At 37.1% G+C, this 14883-nt stretch overlaps 1 protein-coding gene across 1 annotated transcript in view; it reads right to left on the reverse strand.

The window, feature by feature from the left end:
• Positions 1-1888: 1888 nt before the first annotated feature.
• LOC129240205 (sulfate anion transporter 1) overlaps positions 1889-14883 on the reverse strand; it is a 44826-nt gene continuing 31831 nt past the window's right edge. The window contains exons 5-6 of the mRNA XM_054875847.1: positions 14689-14837; positions 1889-4745 (exon numbers count right to left, since the gene is read on the reverse strand). Coding sequence (XP_054731822.1) covers positions 4190-4745; positions 14689-14837 — 705 coding nt within the window. The 3' untranslated portion in view covers positions 1889-4189. The remainder of the gene's footprint in view (positions 4746-14688; positions 14838-14883) is intronic.

Genomic DNA, 14883 nt, shown 5'->3' on the forward strand with positions numbered 1-14883 from the left:
TTCGTTTCGTTTATAAGTTCAGTATTGAAAATATATAACATTTCATGTATATTTTATTTTTACAATCTTTTATCGCTTTCACCCTGAATTCAGTTATTCTAAAACAATCTCTATGTATCCTACATGCTTTAGCAGCAGTTATGCGCCTACCATCGCGGGCTTTCATGGAGGCACTTGTTTTGTTCGTATGTGGAATAGTCGCTAAATAGTTATGCAAATATTCACTTATCTAAATATTGTTTTCTATTATTGCACAACATCTTTGCTTACACACATATATATTTACATTTATATATTATATTTACATATCCTTAGTTGCTTAGTCTTCGTAGTAATTGAATTGCTAGGTTATGAATGATCACAATTTTTGGACTTTTCATACTTGGCGTTTGTAAGAAAATATTACACAAAAAAATTTTTTAGTGTTCTTCACTTTAAAAATATATAGGCTATTTTTAAGCGCTTTCCTTGAAATGTTATTTTCTTTCTTTTTCACCTTTTGAATGTTTATTTGTGCTGCCAAACCGCCTTGTAGAGGAATGTCTTGGCGGCAAGTAGCATAGCAATAGCGCGGCTGCTAAACATCTTTTGCCAGACTAAGCGGGCCCGGAAACCAAAAATGCGCAACCAGTGCTGTGATTTATCAAACTGCGAGTTTAAGGGGTTAGAAGTAGTCAGAATTTTAAAAAAATTGGATTTTTTTTTTGCATTTTACACGCAATACAGATGTATACATATTTTTAATTTAGTTCAAGTAAAATATCTTAAAAGTATTGTGTGAAAATTTTAAGTGAAATACTTTTCGAGTTATTCAACAATTAACAAAGGGCGCTCGGGCGCTCCGGAGCAGATTGCAAAACTTTAAATGCGTTTTTCCTAGAACTATGTTTTTTGAACTGGTGATCACTGTAACTTAAAACCGGTAAAACTTGGTAGATTTAAGGGAGGGGTCTAGGGTTTGACTTTCAAAAAATCGATTTTTTGGAAATAGCTTTTTCTTATAGTAAATCATCTCAAAAATATTGTCCCAAAATTTCAGCTCAATCGGAGCAAAACTTTTGGAGTTATAGACGTTTTTGTCCCCACTCCTCTGCGACAGCTGCGAGCGTTTGGAGCGGAGCGTTACAAAAATGCCTTTTTTTCAAACGCGTTTTTCTCGAAACCACTTTTTCAAAGTCCGTGACTATTAGAACTTCAACAATATTTAACCGATCCTTTTCAAATTTGGTATACAACTTCTATATATAAAATACCTCCCCCCCACTGAGAGATTTTTCACTTTTTTGTTTTACATTAAGGGCGGTTTCCACTTATCAAGAAAAAATCAGTGAAAATCGCACTTTTTGCTTCAAAAACGCGCTGGCAACGTAAAAATGAAAAAAAAAAAATCGGAGCCAGTGGGGGGGGAGGTTTTGGTGATAATTTAACCAAATAATTCTGTTTTTTTTTTATTTCAGGTGATTCTACAACTAGATACGATAGTCACCGCAAATCACCTTTTAGAAAAGGCGTTTTCGGAGAAGTTACCTCACCGGCTTATTTCCCGATATTTTCTTACAAAAATTTAGTACAATATTGTTGAAATGATGCTTTATAATGTACAAAAAGTTTAAATACATTTTCACTATTCATATCTCTAAAGCAAAGTCTCAAAAATTCATTAAAAAAAATGCTCAAACCCTAGACCCCTCCCTTAAATAAAATGTATATCGCTTTTGAAAAACTTAAAAAACTCGTGCCTGATCGAAGGATTTTTTATTTAAAAATTTCGATTTTTTTTAAACAATTAATTGTTGGTTTTTTTTTTCTAAAAAATCTGAAAAATATTTCCTGAGGCCGCCATAATTTTAATTTTGAAAAAAAAAAAAAAAAAAAAAAAAAGCCTCGATCAGGCAGAAGATTATCTATTAATAAAACGAGTTTCACTTGTCCGATTGATTTTAGATGATTCTCCAAGGACTTGTGAAGAACCGCAAGGGACTTCCGGATTTTAATTTTTACAATTTTTTTTTTTTTGAATTTTACTAAAGTCAAGTCGAAACATGATGTGTTAATGCTATTTTTTTTTTTTTTTTGTATTATAAAATAAAGCAATTGACTAGCAAAAAATCATTATTGAAAATCATCATTTTTTCGGGCCTCTGACTACCCCTAACCCCTTAACGCGTTCAACATGCATGAATTCGACTTATGGGCCAATGTTTTGACTACTCCTACAATTTTCCGGATATAAAATGAATTTATTTAGCTTCTTTTTTTTGAGTAAATTTTAACAAAAATTCAAGTTTGTATTAAAACACTTTGTTGGTAAGCATTTACAATTTCTATAAATTCAAATTTGCTTCTATAAATTTAAATATTTCAAGTCATGCTAGATCTACTTAGTACATATTTACTACCCTAGTAGTTGTATATTATTTACAATTTACATAGGTATACCTCAAATGGTAATGCATTTTCTAAGTAACAACATATTTTTATATTTAATATGCATAACTTTTCACTTTGGCTTACGCTACATAATTTTCCTTTCATTTTGTATGCATAAAAATAAATATATTTGTGATTAATTAATGTCGTTGTACATTTTAGGTGGTACCAATTACAGTTAAAGAAAAAAATGTAAGTGTATTCACGGCAAAATATACGCATTAAATTTATACAAGTCTGTATAAAGGGTTCTTCAAAAGATACACCTAGTTTTTGTGTTAAAATAAAGCATGTAAAAGAGAAAAATTTAGATACTTTCAGGTTTCACTATTTTTATGCGAAATAGGGCATGACATCATTTAAATGCCCACCATTAGCACGTCTACAAGTAAAATGCGCCTAACAGTCGATTCATGAATAATTAATTTTTTGGGAACGTCGGGATATGCATCGATGTTGAAGGTTGCTCAGCCTTTACAACCTCCATAGAATCAGATTGTTGAAATTTTTAGACCAATCTTTGAATTGTCGACTCATTCGGATGATTGTTTCCACTAAGTACAGCATTCTCGATCCGAATGTTGGATCGCTGGAATTGTTGTTGGTTTATTTATATAGAATTTGACACTCAAAAAAACCCCATTTTGGTCTGCCATTTCTTTCTATACTCGACAGAGCCAGTTTCTTGAAATTTTTCCACAATCTTTGAATTGTCGACTCATTCGGATGATTGTTTCCACTAGTTCACCAATCTCGATCCGAATGTTGGATCGCTGAAATCGTTGTTGAATTATTTACATAGACTTTGCTTAAAAAACCCCCCAGTGTTGTTAGGCAGTCTTTTTCTATCCTCCACAGAATCGATTGCTTGAACTTTTTTCACCAACCTTTGAATTTTCGACTCATTCAAATAATTATTTCCACTAAAAAAAAACACAAACTTTGTGATATTGCGTTCTTAACGCTTTTGCATCATTCGATGGAATAAGCCGCGAACAAAAAGTCGCTATTATCACCTAGAGCGGAATAGTCCGCGCGAACAAAAACTCTCTCTTTCACGAAGAACGGAATAATCCGCAATAAATTACACTATTTTTTTGTTAAAGTTTGAGGAAAATAAATAATTTTGGTATCAAAACGGCGCTTTAGTGCTACTTGAGGAGTGCCAGACTGGCACTTAAACCATTTCCCCTACCTACCTAATCCTGTAACATTCTTTTTCTTTCGAATAAACACTAAAAGTCTTGCCGATGCAAGGTATTATGGACGCAAGGTATTTTGAGTGCATCGCGCATGTGGAGCGGTGATGCAAAAGGGTGACCATTTTCATCATAAATTTCACTAACTTTAAGGCGTTGTACCATCGTGTAAAATTGTACATCTGCCTACTTGACAAATGGCAAAGATTACATAAAAAATTACCCCCTATTCAATTATTTTCTACTGGCATCTAAGTGTCACTTTTGAAAGACCCTTTATTAACATTACGCTTTAACTAGTTATTTTTTGTTTGTTGATCTCAGCACTCACTCATTCTTAAAGCTAAATTTTGTATGTATATATATAAATATCTATGCTGATACACTGTAAATTTCTTAAAATTTTCTATACAACTCTGCTTAGCTAATAGCGACATAGTTTGCCGGAGTTTTCGTTCACAGCTACACATTTACAGGGTGCTGACTAAACACCGTAGCTACATGCCACAAACGAAAGGCTTAAATCTTTCTTATCCATTTCCCCACCGTGCCATTCTTCCTCACGCTACCCGACAAGCATTGGCATATTCCACTGCATCATGTAGAGTGGGAAAGATTTCGAATGGCCCCTCACCTAATGCCATGCTGTGCACTAAGGTATCGTAAACGCGATCAGATGGACTGGAAACGAAAATACGCACACCCAACACTTTTAGCTCTTTCATCATATCCGTTATGGCCTTACAACCAGCCACATCAACATGTCCCAGCATGGAGAAATCCAACACCAAAAATCGAAAATCATTCAGCTGTCCCGCTTGACCATTCTCGGTTGTGGCGCCGTTCGCTTTCACCACTTTCTTACTACGTTGCAGTTTTTTTGTATCTAAGCCGATGACGTTGTAAAGCGAATGCCGGAAATACATATTGCTGGCGAAGTTTAGCGATCCAACATAGCGGAAGATTTTCGTTTCAGGCACTTCGACTGCATTGCGATGATGATTGAGGTCCACATAGACGGCAGCCGCTTCGGGTATTATACCCAACAAGCAGCAATAGGGTTTGAGGCCTTTAATATACAGAGCCAGCAGTGATATGAAAATGCCAATAAGGAGACTGTAAGAATATGAATAAAAAAGTTATTATTTAGAAATGTTTGCAATTAGTTACAATTGGTTTTGTGAAGAAAATGGAGTATAACTTATTTCTCTTAGCAAATTTGAATTTAAATGCATTTGCTTCACAATTCTGATATAAAGGGCGATCCGATTAGAGGTACATTTTCCAATAGGACATTTTTGACAGATCACGCGTGACTACTGTCATACAAAATACATAATTTTTTGAGTATTCATTGACATTTCATCATGGAAAGACTTACGCCTCAACAATGTTTACAAATCGTACAATCGTATTACGACAATCGACGCTCTATGGAAAGTGTTCGTCGCGCGCTAAGACCAACTTCTGGTGCTCATGAGGCAAATTTTTGGCTTAACCCTTAACTGGTATCGTGGGGGCCGCGCAGACCCCACGCGTTTTATTTTTTTGAATTTCTTAAAAACTACGCATAGTACGCGGCTGCTATTTTGAGTAATCTCATTACGTCGCGACACGCGGCGGGTGTCGGACGTTCGGCGCTGAAGCTTTTACCAGAGCGGAGCTACGTACGTTGCGGGGGCCGTGCGGGCCCCACTATACGTTGAAATACTTATGTTTTAGTTTATTTTTTCAAAGTTGATTTTATAAGAAATAAGAAAACATACATATGTTAGCTAAAGACTTTCGAAATAATAGTTTTTCTTTATTTTTATAGTGGTAAGAAAAAAATACCAAAAAATTGTCCAAATTTTGTGATCTCTTGTAGTAAATAAGTTAAAAGAAGTATATGAATAAAAACTTATTAATTTCATAAAACAAGCTTGTTATTTGTCCTATCAAAATAATTCTTGAAAAAAATTGTAGACATTTGTGTCCTAGAATCTAGTTTTAATAGGGGGCCGCGCGGCCCCCACGATACTAGTTTCGTTAGTAAAATTTACGATACCAGTTAAGGGTTAATACCTACGTCAGTAAGCAGCATTGCCGTATTTTGGACTGAAGAGCAACCCTAAACCATTCATCCACTCATCCATCAACAACCATCACATCTATTGAAAACAACCGTTTGGTGCGGCCTACAGGCTGTAGGAATCGTCGGCCCATATTTCTTCAAAGACGAGGCCTGCGCCAAAGACACAGTGAATGGTGAATGCTAACGCACCATGATAAACATCTTTTTGAAGCCGGTGATCTCCACAACATTTTGTTCCAACAAGATGGCGCTACTTGTCCTACAGAAAGACAGCCCGTGAAAGAATGGATTTACTGCGTCATCGTTTCGGGGAGCAATTCATCTCTCGGTTCGCACCAGTGGATTAGCCACCAAGATCGTGTGGTATCACACCTTTGGACTTTTATTTGTTTTTTGGTTGGTGCCGTACTACCATTCGGAGTATGTAGGTTCGAATCTCCGTGAAATACCAAACTGAAGAAAAATTTTTTTCTAATAGCAGTCGCCTCTCGGCAGGCAATGGCACATCTCCATTCAGTGTATTTCTGCCATGAAAAAGCTTCTCATAAAAAATATGTGCTGTTCGGAGTCAGTTTACAACTGCAGGTCCCTCCATTTGTGAAACAACATCAAGACGCACACCACAAATAGGAGGAGGAGCTCGGCCAAACTCCCAAAAAAAAAGGGTGTAAGCTCCAATTATATATATATGTAAAGTTTAAATACTTTGTGTGTGAAGCAGCTTCGGTTGAGAGATTGGAAGCCAGCATAACTAAAGTTATGCACGAGATACCGACCGACCAACCGAAGTCCTCCAGCGAGCCATTCAAAATTGGTGTTTACAAATGGCCGAATTACGGTGCAACTGCCAACATTTGAAAGGGATTATCTTTAAAAAATAAATGCCATGAATGGTTCTACAAAAAATTAATAAAGATTATCCAATCAATTTGAATTTTCGTTGTTTTATTTCAATTTAAAATCCGAAACCTCTAAATTGATCGCCCTTTACAGGCAGTCTATTAAAGGCGACAGCATTAGACCAACTGATTTGTTTATTTTTTCTTTTCCCGGGTACATTCGGATATCAGCGCAATTTTTTTTTTTTTTATTTTTTTTTTTTTTCTAATTTGCCATCATAAATAAATCACTTCTTTATTTTCTACTTTGAAACTGAGGCCTATGGCCACGAGTAAACTAATAATGAAAAACAAAATTATCCAAGAGGCCAATAAGTCATGGGAAAATGAAGATACAGGCTTAGCAGCTAGACTACTATGGCCGCAAATAAACAAGAAAAGGACAAAGGAATTGCTTAGCCTCTCAAGAGATCATATATCTCGAAGAGACTAGGAGTATTCTCGCATAAATATTGTAGAATTTGTAGAGATGAGGAAGAGGATGAAACAGTTGAGCACTTCTTTTGCAATTGTCCAGCCTTAGCTAAAATCAGAACAGGTTGTCTAGGTAAACACTTTTTCAATTCTCGTGGGCATTAGACCATGAGAGCCTCAAAATGGTTTCATGAAAATAAGTAAACAAGGTTTCCGTGTCGCACAGTAGTATCACAACGGACCTGTAAGATCTAAGTGAGTTGGTCATACGGATCGACTACCACCATGATCTAACCCAATCTTTCTACTTTGATGTGACATTCTAATGTACAAAATATTGCTGTTGGCCCAGTGGTACCACCTTTAATAAATTCGCTTTGGTTTATATAGGAGGTTGAATTAGTTTTAAAGGTGACACACAGATGGTGCTATTTATTACTTTATCGCGTTGGCAATACTGAATATATATTCATGACAAAGCCTCATCCCTAGGCTTTGTTTATCAGTATCTGTCATTTCGCTGAAGTATAAACAACGCAGTGTTTTCGTGCTCCGAGTATGTCAACTTTCGTGCCGTCGAAACGCAATTTGCGGGAAGCTTTGCTTTTCTGCTTCAATTTGAAAAAAAATACAGCCCAAGCCCGTGAATTGCTGCAGGAGGCCTACCCAGACCATACTCCGTCGATTTCAACATGTGAGTACTGGTTTCGACGATTCAAAAGTGGTGATTTTCACACCGAAGACAAGGAGCGTCTTGGCCAGCCCAAAAAGTTCGAGGACGCGGAATTGGGGGAATTGGTAAACGAGGACTCGTGCCAAACCCAAGAAGAGCTTGCTGAATCATTGGGCGTTGATAAATCAACCGTTTGCAAGCGTCTAAAAGCGATGGGAATGATCCAAAAGCAAGGACATTGGGTCCCGTACGAGTTGAAGCTGCGCGACGTCGAACGGCGATTTTTTACGTGCGAATTGCTGATCGAGCGACAAAATCGGAAGGGTTTTTTGCATCGGGTGGTGACTGGCGACGGAAAATGGATCCACTACGATAACCCAAAACGCAAAAAATCATGGGGTTTGCCCGGCCACGCATCAACGTCGACGGCCAAGCAGAATATTCACGGCAAGAAAATCATGCTCTGCATTTGGTGGGATCAGGTCGGCGTCGTATATTTTCAGCTGCTCCACCCGGGCGAAACAATCACGGGGGATCGTTGCCGACTGCAATTGAGGCGTTTAAGCCGGGCATTGAAAGAAAAACGGCCGGAAACGGTAAAAAGGCACGACAAGGTTATTTTGCAACATGACAACGCTCGGCCGCATGTTGCTCAACCTGTCAAAAAATACCTTGGAACGCTTGGCTGGGAAGTGTTACCCCACCCGCCGTATAGTCCAGACATAGCTCCCTCCGAGTATCATTTGTTCCGGCATATGAGTCTCGATTTGGCGCACCAGCGGTTCTCCTCGTACGAGGCTACCAAAATATGGGTTGAGTCATGGATAGCCAAGCAGCGGCCAGAATTTTGGAGAAACGGCATCCGGAAATTGCCCGAAAGATGGGCGAAAGTTATAGCTAGCGATGGCCAATACTTCGAATAAAATATTTTGTACCGTTTTTTCACAATAAAGCCCCAAATCTTCGAAAAAAATCCTTTAAAACTAATTCAACCTCCAATAGAAAAAGTTGTGCATGAATTAAATTATGAAAGAACACAAAATCTAAGTATTTGAGTTTTCGAAATGGAATAATTTTTTACAAAACACTTATCGTAATAGGAAAATAGGAAATAATCAACACTCACTTTTCACTAACCAATCTTTAGGTGCATACTTAATAATAATATACTAAATGAAGCTCCGTCAAAGCTAATTCTAAGCCCAAACGGTAGAAGAGAAAAGTCTAAGAAATTCTTGGCGCTGCAAATTTAGAATTTAAAGCGAATGCCTAAGCGAATGGAAATAATCCTCTAAATCAGGGGTGGGCAAAAGCCGGCCCGCGGGCCGGATCCGGCTCTCTTGCTAATTTTATCCGGCCCGTTCAAAAATTCCGCACATAAATTTTTTTAAACTCTTTTATGAGATTTTGTTGACATCAGCATTATTAGTGTGCGTACTGTATATATAATAGTCTTAATAAAATGGGCGGTCGGCTAACTACACTAGTGTGGACGATGTCGTGAGCTTGAAACAATCCTCGTGTGTTTCACACGGGTCGCTCGCGACGATCGCTCTCAGGGCGGTTTTTTCGTCAAACACAAAGGAGATCGCGCTAGGTTCGAAATGCCTGTGAGTACGGCATATGCCATAGATGACTAGATGTGAAACTCTTTTTCTCGTGAGAGCGCTGAAAAATGTGCATTTTTTATAACATTTTCCAATATTGCCACACCGGTAGAAACATGAATTGGGTATTTTTGAATCAAAGGTCTGGAATTTTTAGTTTCCACACCACCATTGAGGTTAGTATTTAGTGTGCGGTTGCCCAATAGCCTTATATCACTCGTAAACACCTACATATACCTACATATAAGTTGTGAATTTTATTCGAGGACGTGCCGTAAACCATCGACAGTTTGTTGAATTTTTGAAAGAAATTGAAAGTGACTTCTATGAAATTCCTTATTACACTGAAGTGAGATGGCTTAGCATTGGTAAAGTTTTGGACAGATTTCAATATTTGCTTGATGAAATAGTATCCTTCTTGTCGATAAAAGAAAAACTACATGATTTTCCTGAATTGCAAAATAGAGCTTGGCTAAACGATTTCTCATTTTTAGTAGATATCGTAAAATATTTGAATGAACTAAATATAAATCTACAAGGGAAAAAACAATTCGCTTTCAATATGCACTCAAACGTCAAAGAATTTATGACAAAACTAAGTTTATTTGCTGAAAACTTTAATAATAAATTATTAAATCATTTCCCCTCATTGCAAGCACGGCGAGAATCATTGAAAAATACAGATTTTTTTAAATATAGTACAATAACACAAGACCTGCATTCTGAATTCCAAAAAAGATTTCAAGATTTCAAAGCTATTGAAAAACCTTTATCATTAATTAGCCAACCTTTCAATTTCGATGTGCAGGAAGCCCCTGTTGAAATTCAACTAGAACTAATTGACTTACAATCAAATATTTTACTAAAAGAAAATTTTCACTCAAACGAATTGAGTGCTTTCTATGGCGCTTTGAATGATGAACATTTCAAACATTTTTTGAACTATGTTCAAAAATACCTTGTTTTATTTGGTTCGACATATATTTGTGAAGGAACTTTTTCTTTAATGGTTTCCACGAAAAATAAATATCGATCACAAATTACTGACGAAAATCTACACTCGGTATTAAGGATTGCTGCAAATGATTTGGAACCCAATTTTGAAGAAATAATGTCAGATGAACATTCGAGATTTCACGTTTCGCATTAACTTTAAATATTTATTTTACCGTTTGATGTTTTTCTTTTCTTTTTTGAATTCTATTTACTATTATATTTACGAAATGCAATATAAATGTTAAATTGTAATAACTATGTGTCAATATAAAATAATTTGTATCATTAAGACATAAATAAGTAACAAAATAAAATGTTTCATTGACTGGTTTATCTAATAGGCATTTATTTATAAAAATATTTCTTTAAAAATTACGTGACATATTTTATTCAAATTGAAATGATACTTAGTGTTTTTGTCAAAAAAAAATTGGCAGGGAAAAAACTCCATCCAAAACATCCGCTTGTGCAAAGCATATGCGGTATAGTCCTCCGGCCCGGGAGACATTTTGAAAATTTCATTTTGGCCCGCGCTTTAAAGTATTTGCCCACCCCTGCTCTAAATGGTGGTAACGAAAGTAGAAGATCCCTACTTCCGACAACCGCTGATATGGCTGAATTAGCAAATGCTTCTGAGCAGCCAATAATTTTTTTAAGCTTGCAGCATTGAGCGGATTTGTGCGAATTATGAAAAGAGTCGCGCTGATGAGGATAAGTGCTTTGTTGTAGATGCTTTCCATTTCAATTCAACCGGGCTATTCGGGTCATGTTCTTCGATTTCGATGTAACTGAAATATGTTGCTCTCTGATCAAAATAATGAGACACGTATTTTTTTGTTCGCCCGAAAAAAAAATTTTTCAAGAGTTATCGGCAATTTTGTTTTTCGGCTCAAACTCGATTTTTTTTAATTATATAAGAAAAATTTTTTTTTAAATGCCCATAACTTAGTCAAAAATGAACCGATTTTAATAATTCTGGGTTCAAAATGATCGTCATTACTTACAGGAGCGACTTAATGTAGAAACAATTGCAAACAAGTAGTTGAAAATTTTTTATTTAGCAAAAAAAAAAAAAATTGAAATATTTTCGAAATTCAATATTTCAAAAAGTGTATTTTTTTTTTTTATAACTTTTTCCTAATCAAAAGGACATCTCAAACTTTAATTGAGCTGAATGCACAGTAGCTAAAATGAGTTTTTTTGAGTAATGAATTTTTGAGTAAAAAACCTGTTTCGCACTTTTTGTTTTTTGCAAAATAAAAAATGTTTAACTACTTTTTTGCAACTGTTTCTACATGAAGTCGCTCGTGTAAGTAATGACGATCATTTTGAACCCAGAATTATTAAAATCGGTTCATTTTTGACTAAGTTATGAGCATTTAAAAAAAAAAATTCTTATATTATTAAAAAAAATCGATTTTGAGCCGAAAAACAAAATTGCCGATAAAGCTTAAAAAAATTTTTTCGGGCGAACAAAAAAATACGTGTCTCATTATTTTGACCAGAGAGCAACATATTTCAGTTACATCGAAATCGAAGCACATGACCCGAATAGCCCGGTTGAATTGAAATGGAAAGCATCTGTATGAAAATCAAGGGTGCAGATTAATAGGAATAGACTTGCAGCAGGCTAATCAACTACCCTGTCAGAAATCAAAATGGTCTAACGAAACCAACGCAAGACTGAGTCTTGTCGAGGCCCTATGCTCCCGAGAGGAGTGAACAAGCAAAAAAAAAACTTGCGGCGAAGCACAGAAACTAGCAGTCCTATGATCGATCATGTCTTAGTTCAATTAATCAGAAAAGGGGTTCCACTCAAAAGACAAAAAAGATTCACATTCAGGTATTGAAACCTTTGGACGAAAATGATAAACTAATGGAACTAATCGAAAAGATAGAACAACAAAACTAGGCGATGAACTAGCCATAAGATCGTGACCATTTGACTGCTAATTTTGACAAGGAGAGAGCAGCTGAAGAAAATCACCCTAGAAGACATGCTTGAGGATTATCTAAACTATTCCAGCCCTTTTGGCTCACAAACATGGGCCCGCTTACGTTGCCACGGCAGTTATGTCGGCGTTACCGAAATGACACGGGTTACTACCCGGCTAAGAACTGTCGCTTCAGCAGCATTCCTCGTGCATGTATGGAGAATGTTTATTCTGCCGCAGCAACAAAAACATGGACCCTTTGACTTGCCGGTGTTATTGTTCTAGTCAACATTTATCCGCCAAGCTCGCTGTGAAATCATGATCACTATTTAGCTCTTCTAAGGTACACAGGTACACGATCAGAGGTACACAGTATATTCCGGTATGCTCTTGCAGATGTTGACTAATCTTTGATAAGGCTTGCTTTGGAGACAAACAGCAACATTGTTTTTATTTGAGCGGTTACATTTCATTTCCAAAATGAGAGTTGTTTACATCTGCGGACACCAAAGGAGACTAATGTGAAAACCAAAGTGGCCAAAGCGTAAGCGAGTCATTTGTCAGTTTCAAATTGGCCAATCCAGATGCTAATTAATCTATTTTATTTAAAGATGTGCTTCAGCCGGAATACCTTCAAACTAATTAAAACATTAGCCGAAACCAAGGTACTAAACTACATTTATTGTGCCGAAGTTCGGACTCAAAAATATATTCCCTCATGTAATCCAGCCGACACATGACTTCTGCGGAAGCTGTCTAGATGAGGAATAGGAAGAGACGATCTCGCACCGCTTGTGCCATTGTCCTGCTCCATCCATCCATACGTAGATTTACCATTGCTAGGGAGACAATTTTTTAATGAATGGGAGATCAGGGATCTACTAACATTTTTGAAAAGTATACAGTGGTTTTAGAATAGAAAAGGACAAGTTCCCCACGCAGCATCACAATGAAATACGAAGGGTGCCTTTTATATTTCGGGATTAGAGAACAAAAACAAATTTTAATCATCGAAAATCACTTTATTGTTTTTCAAAATATTCTCCATGAAGATCTATACACTTTTGCATGCGTTTGAACCAATTGTCGAAGCACTTTTGCCACTCTGAATGAGGTACCTCCAAAACATGCATTCTGAATGCCGCAATCGCTTCTTCAGGTGTCGAAAAACATTGACCTCTCAGTTTGTTTTTTACGTACGGGAATAAAAAGAAGTCATTTGGTGCCAAGTCAGGACTATACGGCGGATGACCCATTAATTCGATGTTTTGGGTGCTCAAAAATGCAGTTGTTTGAGCCGATGTGTGAGAGCTCCTATTGTCCTGGTGAAGAGTGATCCGTCTTTGGCGATTGGTTTTCCTAACAACAACTAGCAAACAAATGGTTGTGTACCGCTCAGAATTTACTGTTCTGCGTTGTTCTAGTGGTACGGTTGCGACATGTCCAGTTTTTCCGAAAAAACAGGCGTCCCTTTGCTAGGAAGTGCTTCGTGCGCGAACAACTTTTGTTGGATTTGGCTCATCTTGAAACACGCATACAGTCGACTGCTGTTTACTTTCGGGCTCATACGCGTAAATCCATGATTCATCACCTGTCACGATGTCATAGACGTGTTTCGAAGCCCCGCGATCGTATTTTTTGAGCATTTCCTTCGACCAATCGACACGAGCCTTTTTTTGAGCGATTGACAAATTGTGTGGGATCCAACGCGAACAAATTTTTTTGACAGTCAAATGTTTATGCAATATTGAATGTATGCTGGTCCCACTAATGCCTAAGATTGTCTCAATCTCACGATAGGTCACATGACGATCTTGCAATATCAGTTCGCGCACAGCATCAATGGTTTTCGGAACGCAAACTGATTTTGGACGACCTGCACGAAATTCGTCTTGGAGTGAACTACGACCACGATTGAATTCACCATACCATCGATAAACACTGGTCCTTGATGGAGCTTCATCGCCAAAAATGATGCTGAGTTGCAATGTTGCTGAGTTAATCCATGTCGAAAGTTGTAAAAAATAATCGCACGAAAATGTTCACGATTTAATTCCATTTTTGGACCGAGATGAATCTTTTAAGTTACTGTAAACAACACAAATAGCGCTGGTATTTCAAAACGTTCTGAGTACGTAAAAGCCAAAAAATGTCAAACTTTGCGATACAGCTGTCAGTTGCCAGATTGCACCACCAAGTTTGATAAATCCTGCCAAATAAAAAGCACCCCTCGTATGAGTCTGAGTGTGTGCCAGTAGTGGACAACTGCTTCAACCTAACCTAACCTAATTCAGTCTTCCGTTCAAAAGTCTACAGCCTGCCCCTCTAAGGCTTCATTCACTCCATCAGCATGACTATGATCCAATTACTCAAACTTCGGTCACGGTTACTTAACGAAAACTTCAACTTATCGAGCTCGAGAACCGTAGCTTAAAACCGTACTGAAAACCTCTCATACTCACCCATAGTCAATGTCGATCAACACCACAGATACGAAAGTTGCAATCCATGTGAGAAGTTCCAATTTACCCTGTTTGGAGTATTTCTTCAGCTCTTTCGCCTGCATGAACATCGGCTTCAAGGCGACAATAATCACACCAGCCAGCACGCACTAGAAACATCCATTAAATGAGTTATTAACAGTATTTATACACTAC

Source organism: Anastrepha obliqua, chromosome 3 (genome assembly GCF_027943255.1).
Source record: "Anastrepha obliqua isolate idAnaObli1 chromosome 3, idAnaObli1_1.0, whole genome shotgun sequence".
In the NCBI taxonomy this organism is placed as follows: domain Eukaryota; kingdom Metazoa; phylum Arthropoda; class Insecta; order Diptera; family Tephritidae; genus Anastrepha; species Anastrepha obliqua.